The 15570-nt window shown below is 42.2% G+C and overlaps 1 protein-coding gene across 1 annotated transcript in view; it reads right to left on the reverse strand.

The window, feature by feature from the left end:
• Positions 1-15570, reverse strand: part of cdh13 (cadherin 13, H-cadherin (heart)) — a 958412-nt gene that overhangs the window by 530968 nt on the left and 411874 nt on the right. The window contains exon 5 of the mRNA XM_055648933.1: positions 6201-6350. Within this exon, the coding sequence (XP_055504908.1) occupies positions 6201-6350 (150 nt within the window). The remainder of the gene's footprint in view (positions 1-6200; positions 6351-15570) is intronic.

Genomic DNA, 15570 nt, shown 5'->3' on the forward strand with positions numbered 1-15570 from the left:
ATACATATCGTACAATGAAAGCATTTCAACTAGATATCCTTAATTACAGAACATTAGGAACCTTTCAGAAAATATTTTGTTCTCCAGCACTGTGATTTCTAATGTTGGTAAATGCACATAAATAATTGATTAACTTGTTTGATTAAACTTAAGATAGTTTCTTGCAATAAAGAATACTGATTTTGCTGACTGGTATTTTTAGATTCAGCTCTGTTGGTTATTCACTGAGGAATTGAAACTCATTGACTTTAATTAACTTTGATTATTTATAATTGAAGACAATTAAAACAAAGATTTTAGCCAGTTCCAGGAATACCAGAAAGATATCCATCTAAGTACATTTCAAATTATCACCATGTATCGGCAGGTTTCACTGGTAGTATCATTTACAGACGTGACCTTTATTCCTTTGAAACCCAGGCGATTTGAAGTTAGCCCCATGAAAATGAACTTACGTGGCCAAATTGAACACTGCAACTCGTTCTAAATCAAATCATGTTGTTAGTTTTGCCATTAAACTGAAAACATGCTTGCCATTCATGACGGTCGATGAATTGAACAAATTAAATGTTTGTTTTTGTTTGGTTTCGGTGTTAACATTCTCATTTACTGCAATTTCCAGCCATAAATTCATTTGACAAAATGTTGCCATTTTTGCTGTGGAGATCTTGCCAACCACTCTCTCATTCAGCAATCATGGGACAAACTATCAAGGCATCAAACTCTGCCTCAACATGGAAAAGTTAATGACCCGTTGTTACAATATACTTTGATAATATTTTCAAAATGTAAAGGTGGTTTTGGAAGTTAAGGCCAAGCCAATGTGGGAATATGCTACCATGTCACATAGAACAGTACAGCGCAGCAACAAGCCTTTCGGCTCACACTTTCTGTGCTGCCAAGACCAACTCTTACCTGCCTGCACATAATCCACACCCCTCTACATTATCCACATCCCACCATTTCCTGCATATTCATGCGCCTATCCAAATGCCTTTTTTTTGTGGTGGTCACGGTGGCGCAGCGGTAGAGTTGCTGCCTTACAGCGAATGCAGCGCTGGAGACCCTGGTTCAATCCTGACTACAGGTGCTGTCTGTACAGAGTCTGTACGTTGTCTCCATGACCTGCGTGGATTTTCTCCAAGATCTTCGGTTTCCTCACACACTCCAAAGACGTACAGGTTTGTAGGTTAATCGGCTTGGTAAATGTAAAAAATGCCCCTAGTGGGTGTAGGATAGTGTTAATTTACGGGGATGGCTGGTCGGCACGGACCCGATAGGCCGGAGGGCCTGTTACCGCGCTGTATGTCTAAACTAAACTAAACATGCCACTTTCTTATTTACCTCCACCACCACAACTAGCAATGCTTTCCACGCACCCAACACCTTTTGTGTAAAAAACTTGCCTTACGCATCTCCTTTAAACTTTGTCCAAATCTTAAATCTATGCCCTCCAATGTTTGAAATTTCCATTCTGAGAAAAAGGTTTTAACTGTCTACCCTATCTGTGCCTCTCACAATTTTATATGCTTCTAGCGGGTCTTCCCTCAGCCTCCAGCATTCCAGAGAAAACAATCCAAATCTGTCCAACCTCTCATAGCTAATACGTTCTTACCCAGGCATCATTCTGGTAAAAATGAAAAGATTCTGATCGGGCTTTGTCATGCTCCTCCTCTCTACCAGCTTTCTCCCCCCTCTCCTCCCCACAATCAGTCTGAAGGAGGATCCCAACCCGAAACGTTGCCTATTCATGTTCTCCAGAGATGCTGCTTGACCCGCAGAGTTACTCCACTACTTTGTGTCCTGGTAAACCTCCACTGTGCCCTTTCCTAAGCCTCCACATCCGTCCCATGTTGAGGCAACCAGAACTGCACGCAATAATCCAGATGTGGCCAAACTGAAGTCCGATAAAGCTACATGAATCCTTGGAAATACTTAAATATATTGAAAGGGAACCATCTCCAGATGGATTGGAATGGATGAAGGAAGGTAGCTCACCACCAACATCTGAAGGACATTTAGTGGTGAGCAACAAATGCTGACCTTCCCAGCAATTGTACCATGTACTTGTGGTTAAAAATATGAAGGTTAAAATGAGCTGAAAGTGCCGCCACACGATGAACATTTCCTGACCCCTCAGCTCCAAACACTTCTGTGCCATCAAATGCTTAAAATATGAGTCTCTAAAGGGCCTGTCCCACTTGGGCGTCATTTGCGCATCATTTATGCAACATAATTTTCGCGTCACGACACACGGTGCGCGTGTCGTAACGCACGCCTGACGAGCGCATGGCGTGCATTACGCGCGCATGACGCGTGGTGATGTAGACAGTGACGCGCGGTAGCGCACGGTGCCCCAGGATTTTGCGATTCTCAAAATCTTCGTACGCCACCTGCGTGACGCACAAATAACGCCCGTGGGACAGGCCCTTAACAGAATGAATGAAATTGAAAGGATCGAGAAAAGGATGACGTGTTTGCATAATCCCTGTGCCCTATCCCCAGCATGTTTCTTGCAGAATATTCTACAGTGCTTCACAACCAACGAATTACTTTGCATTATTGGGACATGTGATAAAAAAAAAAACTCCTGCAAAATAGAAATGATATGTTTTGTCAATGTTAAATGAGGATGAACATTGAGGACACACTTTTCCCAAACAATGGCATGATTGTTTTTCTATACACCTCCAATTGATTGAGCTGCAGTTTAAAACCCAATTGAAAAGAAAAGGGACCTATTAAGATGCACAGTCAGTGGGGATTTTTATGCACAGTTTTCAGGCCGCCAGGCATAACGACAGAACCTTTCGCAGTTTCACTGGGTGATCAGCTCAAAAACAAAATAAAACATGAACAATGAGGAACTAAATTTGGTAACAATGTCGGGAAGGAAAAAAATCAGAGAGAAAAGGGATTGAAATGAGATAAAATGTAAGACATATAAATCCATTTTCTGCCTGTGAATGTGACTCCAGAGCTGCAAATACTTCCCTTCTGGTTCTACAAGGTTGATTGGTAAATTGGGGTCATTAATCACTCATAAAAGAGCAAAAATAACTTTTGTATTATCAATGCAAATCCAAGGATTCCTAGAATTTCTCAGGAAGATCAATACTGTTTATAAACTGCCCAGCAATTTTTACTTTTATAATTCACAACTCGTGCTCCCTCCACTTCTGCACGGATGGCACAGTGGCGCAGCAATAGAGTTGCTACCTTACAGCGCTTGCAGCACCGGAGACCCGGGTTCGATCCCGACTACGGGTGCTATCTGTATGGAGTTTATCTGTTCTCCCCATGACCATGTGGGTTTTCTCTGAGATCTTCAGTCTCCACCCATACTCCATAGACGTACAGGTTTGAAGGTTAATTGGCTTGGTATAAATGTAAATTGTCCCTAGTGTGTGTAGGATAGTGTTAGTGTGCGGGGACAGCTGGTTGGTGCGGACTCAGAGGGCCGAAGGGCCTGTTTCCGCGCTGTATCTCTAAACTACACATGATTTTGCAAATTGTGATTCGCCACTTCAAGTTTTAATTGTTGCAATTCATGTGTTGAACAGACAAGGCTGGGTAAATAATTTTATTTATTCAGCCGAAACAAAATACATAAAGCCATATTGTAAATCAATGCGGCAGTACTTGTGTCAAAATGCCGCACTCCTGGCCAGATGTATGCAGGCATCAGCCATCTGCTATTTTAAGCTTGCCTCTCACTGTTCAGCGCTGCATAATCGAGAGGCGGAAAATCAAATTTAGTTAGCAGATGTACTACAAAAACATCTCCTGCCTGTCTGTAATGGCAAAACAAAACACACAACTCGTAGAGAAGCAGCAAGAAAATCCAGCAGAAGAAGTGAGAGAATGGATCGTATATTATTTTAAAATTCAAATGTGAAGGGAGGAGAGGGCGGGGGGGCAGGGAGGTGGAGGAGGGGGACAGTTACCTGAGGAAAACCCAGAGGCTAAACAAGAGCAACAACAAGAGCCGTGGTATCGGAAAGTGCGGTGGGTGAAGAAGGGCTCGCTGGTGCACCTTGCAAGTTGGAAGTGGAGTCAGAAGCCAGGGCTCTAAACAGCCGGGGAGATGGTGTGGGCTGGGGATGGGTCAGTAGATCATTCCGTTCTCATATAGTTTACATTTTATATTTGTATAATTTAGGTTTCTGGCACTCTATGGTGCTTCAGAGACACAGTATTGGTCATTAGTGGACGGGGCATATTATCGTTTCATTATCACACGACCTCTGTTGGTCCAGAAAAAACGGATAATCCAGAAAGGCTCTTGAACTGTTCAAAAACAAAAACAAAAACACAAACAAAAAAAAAAATTGGTGTTCAACCTGTAGTTTAGTTTAGTTTGAAGATACAGCGCAGAAACATGCCCTTCGGCCCGCCAAATCCACGCCGACCATCAATTACCATTACACTAGCACGCACTACACACAAGGGACAATTTACAATATTTACCGATGCCAAATAACCTACAAACCCGTACGTCTTGAGTGTGGGAGGAAACCAGAGCATCCAGGAAAAACCCACGAGGTCACGGGAAGAACGTGCAAACTCCGTACAGACAGCACCCATAGTTAGTATCAAATCCGGTTTGCTGGCGCTGTAAGGCAGTAACTCTACCACAGTTGGAATTTTCACAAATTTACGGGGAAAAAAAGTGGCAATGTATTTTTGTCCGATGCCTCATCCAAACTATACCAAGAATATGAAACATTTTGCTTTCAATGAAGTGTATAATGACAAACACCTATCCTGCCTCTCAACAACGTTGCATCTGAACTTTGGGGTGAACATCAATGTCATAATCATGGAAATGAATGTGCTCCTGCTGCTTTGAAGAGAATAAAAATCAAGGAATGGGAATTAACACCCAGATTGTAAATTTTAAAGCAGACTTTTGTACTAATGAGTGTTGGCTGGGTTCCTGGGCCTTAGTAAGTTCAGCTCACACAAAGAAAGTAAATTGTGTGGTGAATACGTGTTGACTTTATCAACATGCTCTTTGGCACCTGTCACAGGCACACATTTTAAATCTTGGCACAGAGCTCACTAGGTATTCTACCCATGGAGTTTGAGAGTTTCCAAGATTATAAACTCGTGCCCCGGTACAGGTGTACACAGACCTAGTCATTTAAGTGTTGATTAAATTCTGTGCAAAGTGCCAAAAGACATCATTAGTTTTTGTGCCTTGAATTATACTTCTTAAAATGGCACTTTGGATATTTCTTGATGCTCAGGGTCATATTATCACCTAAAATGGTCAAACATTATTTGCTATCAAGGAGGAAACATAAGACTGATAGTCAATGAAAGAATGACGAAAAAACTACATGGGGCAGCATGGTGGCACAGCGGTAGAGTTGCTGTCTTACAATGGGTTCGATCTGGACCATGGATGCTGTCTGTACAGATTAACAATCTTTGCCAGATTAACAATTTCAAATGCTTCACCTGTAAAAAAAGAGAGAGAGAGAGAGAGAGAGAGAGAGAGAGAGAGAGAGAGAGAGGGGAAGAGAGGGGAAGAGAGAGGGGGAGAGGGAGAGGGGGGGTGGAGAGAGGAGGCAGGAAGATGGGGGGAGGGAGAGGGGGAGAGAGGGGGATAGAGAGAAAAGAGGAGAGAGTGAAGATGGAGAAAGAGAAGGAAGAGGGAGAGAGGGAGAGAGAGAGAGAGAGAGAGAGAGAGAGAAAAGAGATAGCAAAAAGATGGTGGTTGGCTAGATGAATAGGAATAGGAATACTTTATTGTCACATGTGGCTAGGCACAGGGAGATTCTTTGCGTGCAGACACAATGTATACATAGGGCCATAGGAGGAGAAAGGATATAGTCTGATTATTGAGCAGAATTCATCAAAATATTACTTTTGGGGTCTCTTGTGATGACTATCCATTGCATTTGGACTTATTAAACTTAAACCCAGTCAATGGTTGGCAATGGTGAGCACATTCCTTTTTCCACCATCTTAAACTCCCAACCATTGTATTTCTGGTGGAAATGTAGAGTTAAAATTCGGTCAAAATGTAAACTGTTAGTTCACAAGTGTAAAACTGCAGGTGTCTGTATGGAGGTACAGTATATTTTTATTCCAGCTGGGTTGCTGAACAATTCCATGTTGAGAATTTAATAAATGTTTGTAGCAGAGGCTCTGTTACTCAGGAATAATCTAAATTCTATGTAAACACTTACAATGTACGTCTCCATCGTCTCACGATCCAATGTACGGGTCACACTGATTTGTCCAGACTGTTCATTGATTTTGAAAATGCCCTTTGGTTCCTCGTCCACGCCTTTGCCACGGAGTTGAAAATTGATGTTCTCTTTCCTGTCAGTTATTACCTGGAAAATACCAAAATACATATATCATCATCACTCACAACCCAAAAATACAAAAATTTGTGTAATGACAAATAAGAAATTTTAAAATTCCATTTCTGAATGATAGTTAATACATTGCGGGTTTATGTAGTAAACCATAAGCCAGTACCATCACTTCATAGCCAATATTACTTTATCAATAACTCTCAGACACTGAAAAACTGTTGTGGTAAACCTCCTTGAATTTTCCGAGATTATTAATATTAATCACTGGATAACTGATGGTTTCAGGAATGGGGATTGAAGTGGGAGATGGAGCAGAGGTGCAGAGTTGGTGGTTTACTTTAGTTTAGAGATAAAGTGTGGAAACAGGCCCCTGGTCCTCGCTGACCAATAAGCCTCGTACACTCATACCATCCTACACACTAGGGCCAATTTACAATTTACAGAAGCCAATCAACCTACAACCCACACATCTTAGGTGTGTGGGAGAAATCCCACACAATCACAGGGAGAACGTATAGACTCTGTACAGTCAGTACCTGCAGTGAGGATCGAACATGGGCATCTGGTACTGTAAGGCAGCAACTCTACCGCTGCACCACTGTGCCACCCTTGATTGCAGGTTTAATTTGAATGTAGGTGTGAAACGTGTGTGTTAATACCTGACACCAGTTTACTCAGCTCCACCCACTGGCTCAAAAAAATTTGGAACCAAATATGTCAAGGGAGGTACAAAGACTGACCAAAGCTGTTACACACGTGTAGTGCTGGCACCCAAAGGCTTGTTTCATCACCAGCTTCCCTCAGCTTTCAGACTGTCTATTAATTTGGAAATGCACAAAGTGTCAGTCCTTTCACTAAAACAGGATATCAAAGCAATTGTTGAATTCTTAATTGTTCCACATGACAATAAATCAGTGCTAAAGGCACAAGGCAATCTAAATTGTTTTCTTTCCCATAATAGTATTCCAATTGCTTGCACTCGGTGATTAAAATCCATTGACCTTGCCTTTGTTTATTATGGTAGAATAAATATTACAAGTGCACTTAGTACACAGTTTTAAATTGTGGTCCATCTAATATCTATTTTGTTTGCTGGATTTATTAGGATGGTAATGAATTCATTTAAAATGAGTTTTAAGTGCATTATTTGAAACAAATCTAAAGACTACCAAACATAAACATCAACTTGCTTTGTTCTGGCATTGTAAAGGGAATGTGCTTATAAAAATGTGTTATTCGACAATTAATTTGCTTTGTGCTGTGCAGAGTTGCTGCCTTACAATGCCAGAGAGCCGTGTTCAATCCAGACTACAGGTGCTGTCTGTACAGAGTTTGTACGTTCTCCCGTGAACTGCGTGGGTTTTCTTTGGGTGTTCCGGTTACCTCCAACACTCCAAAAACGTAAAGGTTAATAGGCTTGGTATAAATGTAAAAATGTCCCTAGTGTGTGTAGGATAGTGTTAATGTGCAGAGATTGCTAGTCGGGGTGAACATGATGAGCCTAAGGGCCTGTTTCCGCGCTGTTTATCTAAACTAAACTTTAAACTGCTGGTAATTATTTCAAGTTGTGCTCATTCCTGATGATTAAAAAGGCAGCATTTGATATCTTTCTGGTATCTGGAAGTGCTCTGAGACGGGTGCCTCAGTAAACATCCAACCTTCGATTATTACCAAATTCAAATGAAGAATGATAGTGTACAATGCAGTCAAACTAATTCCCAATGTGACATGTTCTACCACACCACAGATGGCCTCCCTTCACAGTTTCATGAATATTCCAAAACTGTTCAAAGCATTTTATTGGCAGAATTTATAAGACATAGAATGCTCTGTCAGCAGGTCTGAGCACTAGTTACGGTGTTCAATCATTTAACTTGCAAGATAAGAATGGACAAGGTCATAAGGTCATAAGGGATAGGAACAGGATTAGGCCATTCAGCCCATCAATACTCAACCATTCAATCATGGCTGATCTATCTCTTCCTCCTAACCTCATTCACCTGCCTTCTCCCCATAATCCTTGACATCTGTACTAATCAAGAATCTATCTATCTATCTTTGCCTTAAAGGAACTGGTCAACCCAATTTAAACCTCCTGCATAAGTTGATTAAAACATTCAATCAATCCTCTGCACCATATTGAATCCATGGCCAACATTCTGACGCCATTAATCAGGTTATTTGCTGTTGATATAAAGCTGGCTGATTGCCTAAGATCATGCAATCTCAAAGGCTTCTTTCACACTGTGAAAAATGAAACAAGAGCCCAAAGAGATCATACAGATGAATGCTCGAACAGTTCTCCCATTCATGAATTTCATGGGCTTGTGAGCAGTGGAAGGTAACGTCATTAAAACCGCATGATGGATTTAAAGAGGTTTTCTTGTGGCTCAGAATGTTTGGTTCGACTGGCTTTTTCATGAAACTCGTCGTACACCAAAGAATCATTGATGCAATCCGGACAGAATGGAAGAGAGAATCTCAGCCAATGGTTTAATCAAAACAATGTATTTATTATAAAATATATTGGTTCAGATTTTACAATAGGCAGCAATGGATGACAATCATCACTGAATTCAAAGCAGGTGGCTCACAAAGGTTGAGTTAGGCACACTGGCGTGTCTTTCTACTTTTACAGCAAGAGTAGTAAATTAACTCTTGGTTCACTGCACTGATTCTAGGTTGATTATTCTTGTCAAGATCACAACACTGCACTCAGAGCAAAGGCCATTGCCATTTTCCTCGGGACTTCCAAATTAATTTTGCATGTGCATGCTTGAAAACTTTTACTTTCATACAGTGGTTGGCAATTTTGGCATAATTACCAATGGAATTGTAAGATAATACAGACGAATTATGTAAGGGTCCCGGTGACCCTTGTATAACTTGGATGTTCTGTAAATCATAACGTGTGCAAGTGTAAACTTACTATTTGATGCAGAGACCTCCAACATGAACACCAGGAGAGAGTTCTGACGCAAAGGCCACAGGGTGAGCTCTGACACAGAGACCATATGGGAGCTCCAATGTGGCGACCACATGGGGAGCTCCAACGCAGAGACCACATGGGAGTTCCGACACTAAGGGACCAGATGGAAGCTCCAACGTGGAGACCACTAGGGGAGCTCCAATGTGGAGACCACTAGCGGAGCTCCAACGTGGAGACCACTAGGGGAGCTCCAACGTGGAGACCACTAGCGGAGCTCCAACGTGGAGACCACTAGGGGAGCTCCAACGTGGAGACCACTAGGGGAGCTCCAACATGGAGACCACTAGGGGAGCTCCAACATGGAGACCACTAGGGGAGCTCCAACGTGGAGACCACTAGGGGAGCTCCATCATCGTCACCAGGGGAGAGCTCCAACGTGAAAACCACAGGTGAGCTCCAATGCAGAGACCACATGGGAGCTAGATCAAGTTGGTGTCAACTAAGAAATACTTACGCAAGTGTGAGTTTACATGTCACCTATTACATAATTCAGGGAGTGCCTGTATGCTCTTACCCGTTGGTTGATGACTGTTTCACCATTAACTAAATAACTGGCAAGCATTCCTTCATCTTGTACACAATACCTTTAAATAAACAGTGTTGCTAGCCCACTCATTACATATCTATCCAGCACACAGAGCATATATATGATTACTCCACATGAAAATCAATTTATCAGCAGTACAATTTTCATTATCAGTTGGTCAATGACCAAGTCAAGATGAGTCTGAAGAAGGGTTTCGGCCCGAAACGTTGCCTATTTCCTTCGCTCCATAGATGCTGCTGCACCCGCTTAGTTTCTCCAGCTTTTTTGTGTAACCTTCGATTCTCCAGCATCTGCAGTTCCTTCTTAAACACTGAGTATATTGTCATATGCACAAGTACTATAGGGTATAGCTACAATGAAAATTTAACTTGTACCAAGCAATTACAGTGAGATTGTGTCAGCTGGGCAAGTGGGCCTGAGGTATGCCAATTGAAAACCAGGCCAGGAGATTCACAGTGAATGGCAGGGCCTGGGGAACATTGTAGAACAGAGGGAATCTAGGAGTGCAGGTACAGAGTTCCCGAAAGTAACAAAATGGACGTAGTGTCTGAAGAAGGCTTCCAACCTGAAACATCACCAATCTGTGTACTCCAGAGATGCTGCCTGACCCACTGAGTAACTCCAGCACCTTGTATCTTTCCCTGAAAGTGACATCACCGGTAGATAGAGTGATGAAAAGGCTTTCGGAATTTTGGTGTTCCCCAGTCAGGGCACTGAGTATAGAGGTTGAAACATTATGTTACATTTGTAGGAGATATTGCTGTGGCAGCAATTGGAGTATTGTTTTGAATTTTGATCACCCTGCTACAGGAAAGATGCCATTCAGCTGGAAAGGTTGCAATAAATGTTTACGAGAGTCTTAGAAACATAGAAACATAGAAATTAGGTGCAGGAGTAGACCATTCGGCCCTTCGATCCTGCACCGCCATTCAATATGATCACTGCTGATCATCCAACCCAGTATCCCGTACCTGCCTTCTCTCCATACCCTCTGATCCCCTTAGCCACAAGGGCCACATCTAACTCCCTCTTAAATATAGCCAATGAACTGGCCTCAACTACCCTCTGTGGCAGAGAGTTCCAAAGATTCACCACTCTCTGTGTGAAAAAAGTTCTTCTCATCTCGGTTTTAAAGGATTTCCCCCTTATCCTTAAGCTGTGACCCCTTGTCCTGGACTTCCCCAACATCGGGAGCAATCTTCCTGCATCTAGCCTGTCCAACCCCTTAAGAAATTTTGTAAGTTTCTATAAGATCCCCTCTCAATCTCCTAAATTCTAAAGAGTATAAACCAAGTCTATCCAGTCTTTCTTCATAAGACAGTCCTGACATCCCAGGAATCAGTCTGGTGAACCGTCTCTGCACTCCCTCTATGGCAATAATGTCCTTCCTCAGATTTGGAGACCAAAACTGTACGCAATACTCCAGGTGTGGTCTCACCAAGACCCTGTACAACTGCAGTAGAACCTCCCTGCTCCTATACTCAAATCCTTTTGCTATGAAAGCTAACATACCATTTGCTTTCTTCACTGCCTGCTGCACCTGCATGCCTACTTTCAATGACTGGTGTACCATGCCACCCAGGTCTCGCTGCATCTCCCCTTTTCCTAGTCGGCCACCATTTAGATAATAGTCTGCTTTCCTGTTTTTGCCACCAAAATGGATAACCTCACATTTATCCACATTATACTGCACCTGCCAAACATTTGCCCACTCACCCAGCCTATCCAAGTCACCTTGCAGTCTCCTAGCATCCTCCTCACAGCTAACACTGCCCCCCAGCTTCGTGTCATCCGCAAACTTGGAGATATTGCCTTCAATTCCCTCATCCAGATCATTAATATATATTGTAAATAGCTGGGGTCCCAGAACTGAGCCTTGCGGTACCCCACTAGTCACTGCCTGCCATTGTGAAAAGGACCCGTTTACTCCTACTCTTTGCTTCCTGTTTGCCAGCCAGTCCTCTATCCACATCAATACTGAACCCCCAATGCCATGTGCTTTAAGTTTGTATACTAATCTCTTATGTGGGACCTTGTCGAAAGCCTTCTGGAAGTCCAGATACACCACATCCACTGGTTCTCCCTTATCCACACTACTAGTTACATCCTCGAAAAATTCTATAAGATTCGTCAGACATGATTTACCTTTCGTAAATCCATGCTGACTTTGTCCAATGATTTCACCACTTTCCAAATGTGCTGCTATCCCATCTTTAATAACTGACTCTAGCAGTTTCCCCACTACCGATGTTAGACTAACTGGTCTGTAATTCCCCGTTTTCTCTCTCCCTCCCTTCTTAAAAAGTGGGGTTACGTTTGCTACCCGGCAATCCTCAGGAACTACTCCAGAATCTAAAGAGTTTTGAAAGATTATTACTAATGCACCACTATTTCTGGAGCTACTTCCTTAAGTACTCTGGGATGCAGCCTATCTTGCCCTGGGGATTTATCGGCCTTTAATCCATTTAATTTACCCAACACCACTTCCCGGCTAACCTGGATTTCACTCAATTCCTCCAACTCCTTTGACTCGCGGTCCCCTGTTATTTCCGGCAGATTATTTATGTCTTCCTTAGTGAAGACGGAACCAAAGTAGTTATTCAATTGGTCCACCATATCCTTGTTCCCCATGATCAACTCACCTGTTTCTGACTGCAAGGGACCTACATTTGTTTTAACTAATCTCTTTCTTTTCGCATATCTATAAAAACTTTTGCAGTCAGTTTTTATGTTCCCTGCTAGTTTTCTTTCATAATCTATTTTTCCTTTCCTAATTAAGCCCTTTGTCTTCCTCTGCTGGTCTCTGAATTTCTCCCAGTCCTCCGGTATGCTGCTTTTTCTGGCTAATTTGTACGCATCGTCCTTCGCTTTGATACTATCCCTGATTTCCCTTGTTATCCACGGATGTACTACCTTCCCTGATTTATTCTTTTGCCAAACTGAGATGAACAATTTTTGTAGTTCATCCATGCACTCTTTAAATGTCTTAAATGTCTTGCCAGGACCCGAGGGCCTGAGCTATTGGGAGAAGTTTGGCAGACTAAGACTTTATTCCTAGGAGTGCTAGAGACTGAGGGGTAATCTTGTAGAGGTTTATAAATTCCATCATGATGGGAATAGATAGCGTGAATGCACAGAGTCTTTTCTCCAGAGTCGAGGAAACAAGGACCAAGAGACATAGTTTTTAAGTGAGAGGGGAAAGGTTTAATAATGACGCCAGGGAAGCAGATGATGAGAATGACTCATAGAATGAGTAACCAGAGGAAGCAGCTGATGTAGGTACAATAACAACAATCAAAAGACATTTGGACAGGTACATGGTTAGGACAGCTTTAAAGGAATAGAGGCCAAAGGGAAATAGGAAATAGAAAATGGGGTATCTTGGTGGGCATGGACGATTTGGGCCAAAGGGTCTGTTTCCATGCTTGATGACTATATGACTCCACATTACACATAAACTCTACAAGGCAGTGAAAAGAAAAGATTGTGCAAAAGACAAGATATTGATGCCACATTTTTATGTGGTCAGATTGGCTACTGAAAAAAAAGACGACTGTACTGAAATAGGAGTTGCACAGCACATTAGCCACATCCAACCTCATTTATATTGCAGCATCGCATCTGAAGAGTGCACAGAATGGTTTACATCCAGGATAAATAGTGGCTGTCACCATCACTTGTCATCCGCTCACCATTTTAATTGGCAGCAGGCGGGCCTCAAGAGCAAGCAAATTTCTTCACAACCGTAGTTCTAGTCCAGGAACAGATTATTATAGGTTGCCATTTCGTGCTCCACATCCTTGAATTATCTTTCTTCCACATTACATATAATTTCACTTCCCAGTCTCTGTTTTCTTAAAGATCTTAATTAGCTCCATTTAGCTAATCTCCCAAAGGTCGAAATGAAGTTCAAGTTTAACTTTAGCAAATAAGCAATTTAACAGTGGGTAAACTTTCCTAGTTACAGGTGAATCTTTGCAGCAACTGTTTGGCATAGGTGACACCTAACACATGTAAAACTACAATCAGCACTACAATGTCTACTTTCATCGTATGATTAACATGGACATAAATTTTACATGTCAGCACATCCACTTTCATGACATGTCCCTCCAGGAACATTGACTCCCTCTGTCTCAAAGTCATCCAGGTCTGTAGCAAAACTTCTTTGTTCACCACCTTTGATGCTAAAAACAAGAGACTCTTTTGCTTTCTTTCAACCATCAAGCATTGCAAAGTCAGCAGCATTTTAGTTTTAATACTTTTCCAAATATTTCTCCCCCGCAGAGGCACAAATAATCAAGGTGTCAGTAAAGCAACTCTCTCTTCCAAATTGTGCAAAACTATAAAGTTGAAGCTTTTAACAGCTGCAGTTGAAATCAGAGATAAAAAGGATTTATTTTTTCCAAATCCCTCCCAGGCTACATTTCTCTCTCTGGCTTCACGATCCACAACTCTTCAACCCTGTCTCACAACTTCTACTCCTACCTCTAGTCTTTGTTCCAACAATCTAACTATAAACAAAACCCCACAGCTATGTAAAACTATTTCCTCCCATGTATTGTCCTGCCTCTCCCCTTTTCCAGCTTTCTTCTCCTCTCCCTCTCTCCCCCCCCCTTGTGTAATGAATAGTTGGATTGGCAGCATTATAAGATAATGCAACATAATTAAATGATCCTGATAACATAAACCCAAAATAGCATTAGGTCTCAACCAGCAAACGAACCTCATTTGAATGCAGTAATTGTATCGCAGCCCAAAACTGACTACAGAACATCTGTCATTTTATAATAAAATTAAGTAGCTGCGGTCATTTCATACATCCCTGTTGGTTCATGTTTATAAAACAGGAAATCTGCTGTTGTCCAATTATTCTACCATGCTGGCTTCTTGATAATGTGCAGATTTGGTAGATCACGAAACAGCACGTTCAAATAGAGTTGCTAACAAGACACAGCAGGATGCAAAAAATATAAGTGTCAGTGTTTCAAAAATGTCGTGCACTAGACTCAGGAATTATCATCAGTTAAGGGGTGACGGTCGTTGCCGCCTTCCAGCGCCAGACACCCTGGTTCGATCCTGACTACGGGTGCTGTCTGTACGGAGTTTTATGTTCTCCCCGTGACTGCGAGGGTTCTCTCGGGGTGCTCTGGTTTCCTCCCACATTCCAAAGATGTGCAGTTTTGGTAAAATTGTAAATAGTCTAGTGATCACAGTAGGATAGTGCTAGTGTATGGGGATCGCTAGTCAACATGGACTGGGTGGGCTAAAGGGCCTAGAATCCTTAACTAAGCTAAACCAAACTGATGATACCCATCCAACTACCAAACATCCTTGCACAATATTCATTGGGCCGAAGGGTCGGTTTCCATGCTGGGTGATTTATTTTGAGGTGGTGCACATACATTAAAAATAGGATGATTTAGTACCTGATTCAGAAATGTGTCTGAACCTATAAACTGTGTGTAAAGTGTTGGCCTCTGAAGTAGACATTTTAAAAGGGGCTACAATGAGATCGGAGTGCTGTAGTCATGAAGCGTGGGCAGCAGAAATAAGGTAAGGATAAACAGGTGGCACAGAGGCACAGCGAAAGAGCTAATGCCTTACAGCACCAGAGACTCGGATTTGATCCTGACTATGGGTGCATAACTACGGAGTTTTGTATGTTCTCCCTGTGACCTGCGTGGGTTTTTCCCAGA

The sequence above is a fragment of the Leucoraja erinacea genome, chromosome 17 (genome assembly GCF_028641065.1).
Source record: "Leucoraja erinacea ecotype New England chromosome 17, Leri_hhj_1, whole genome shotgun sequence".
In the NCBI taxonomy this organism is placed as follows: Eukaryota; Metazoa; Chordata; class Chondrichthyes; order Rajiformes; family Rajidae; genus Leucoraja; species Leucoraja erinaceus.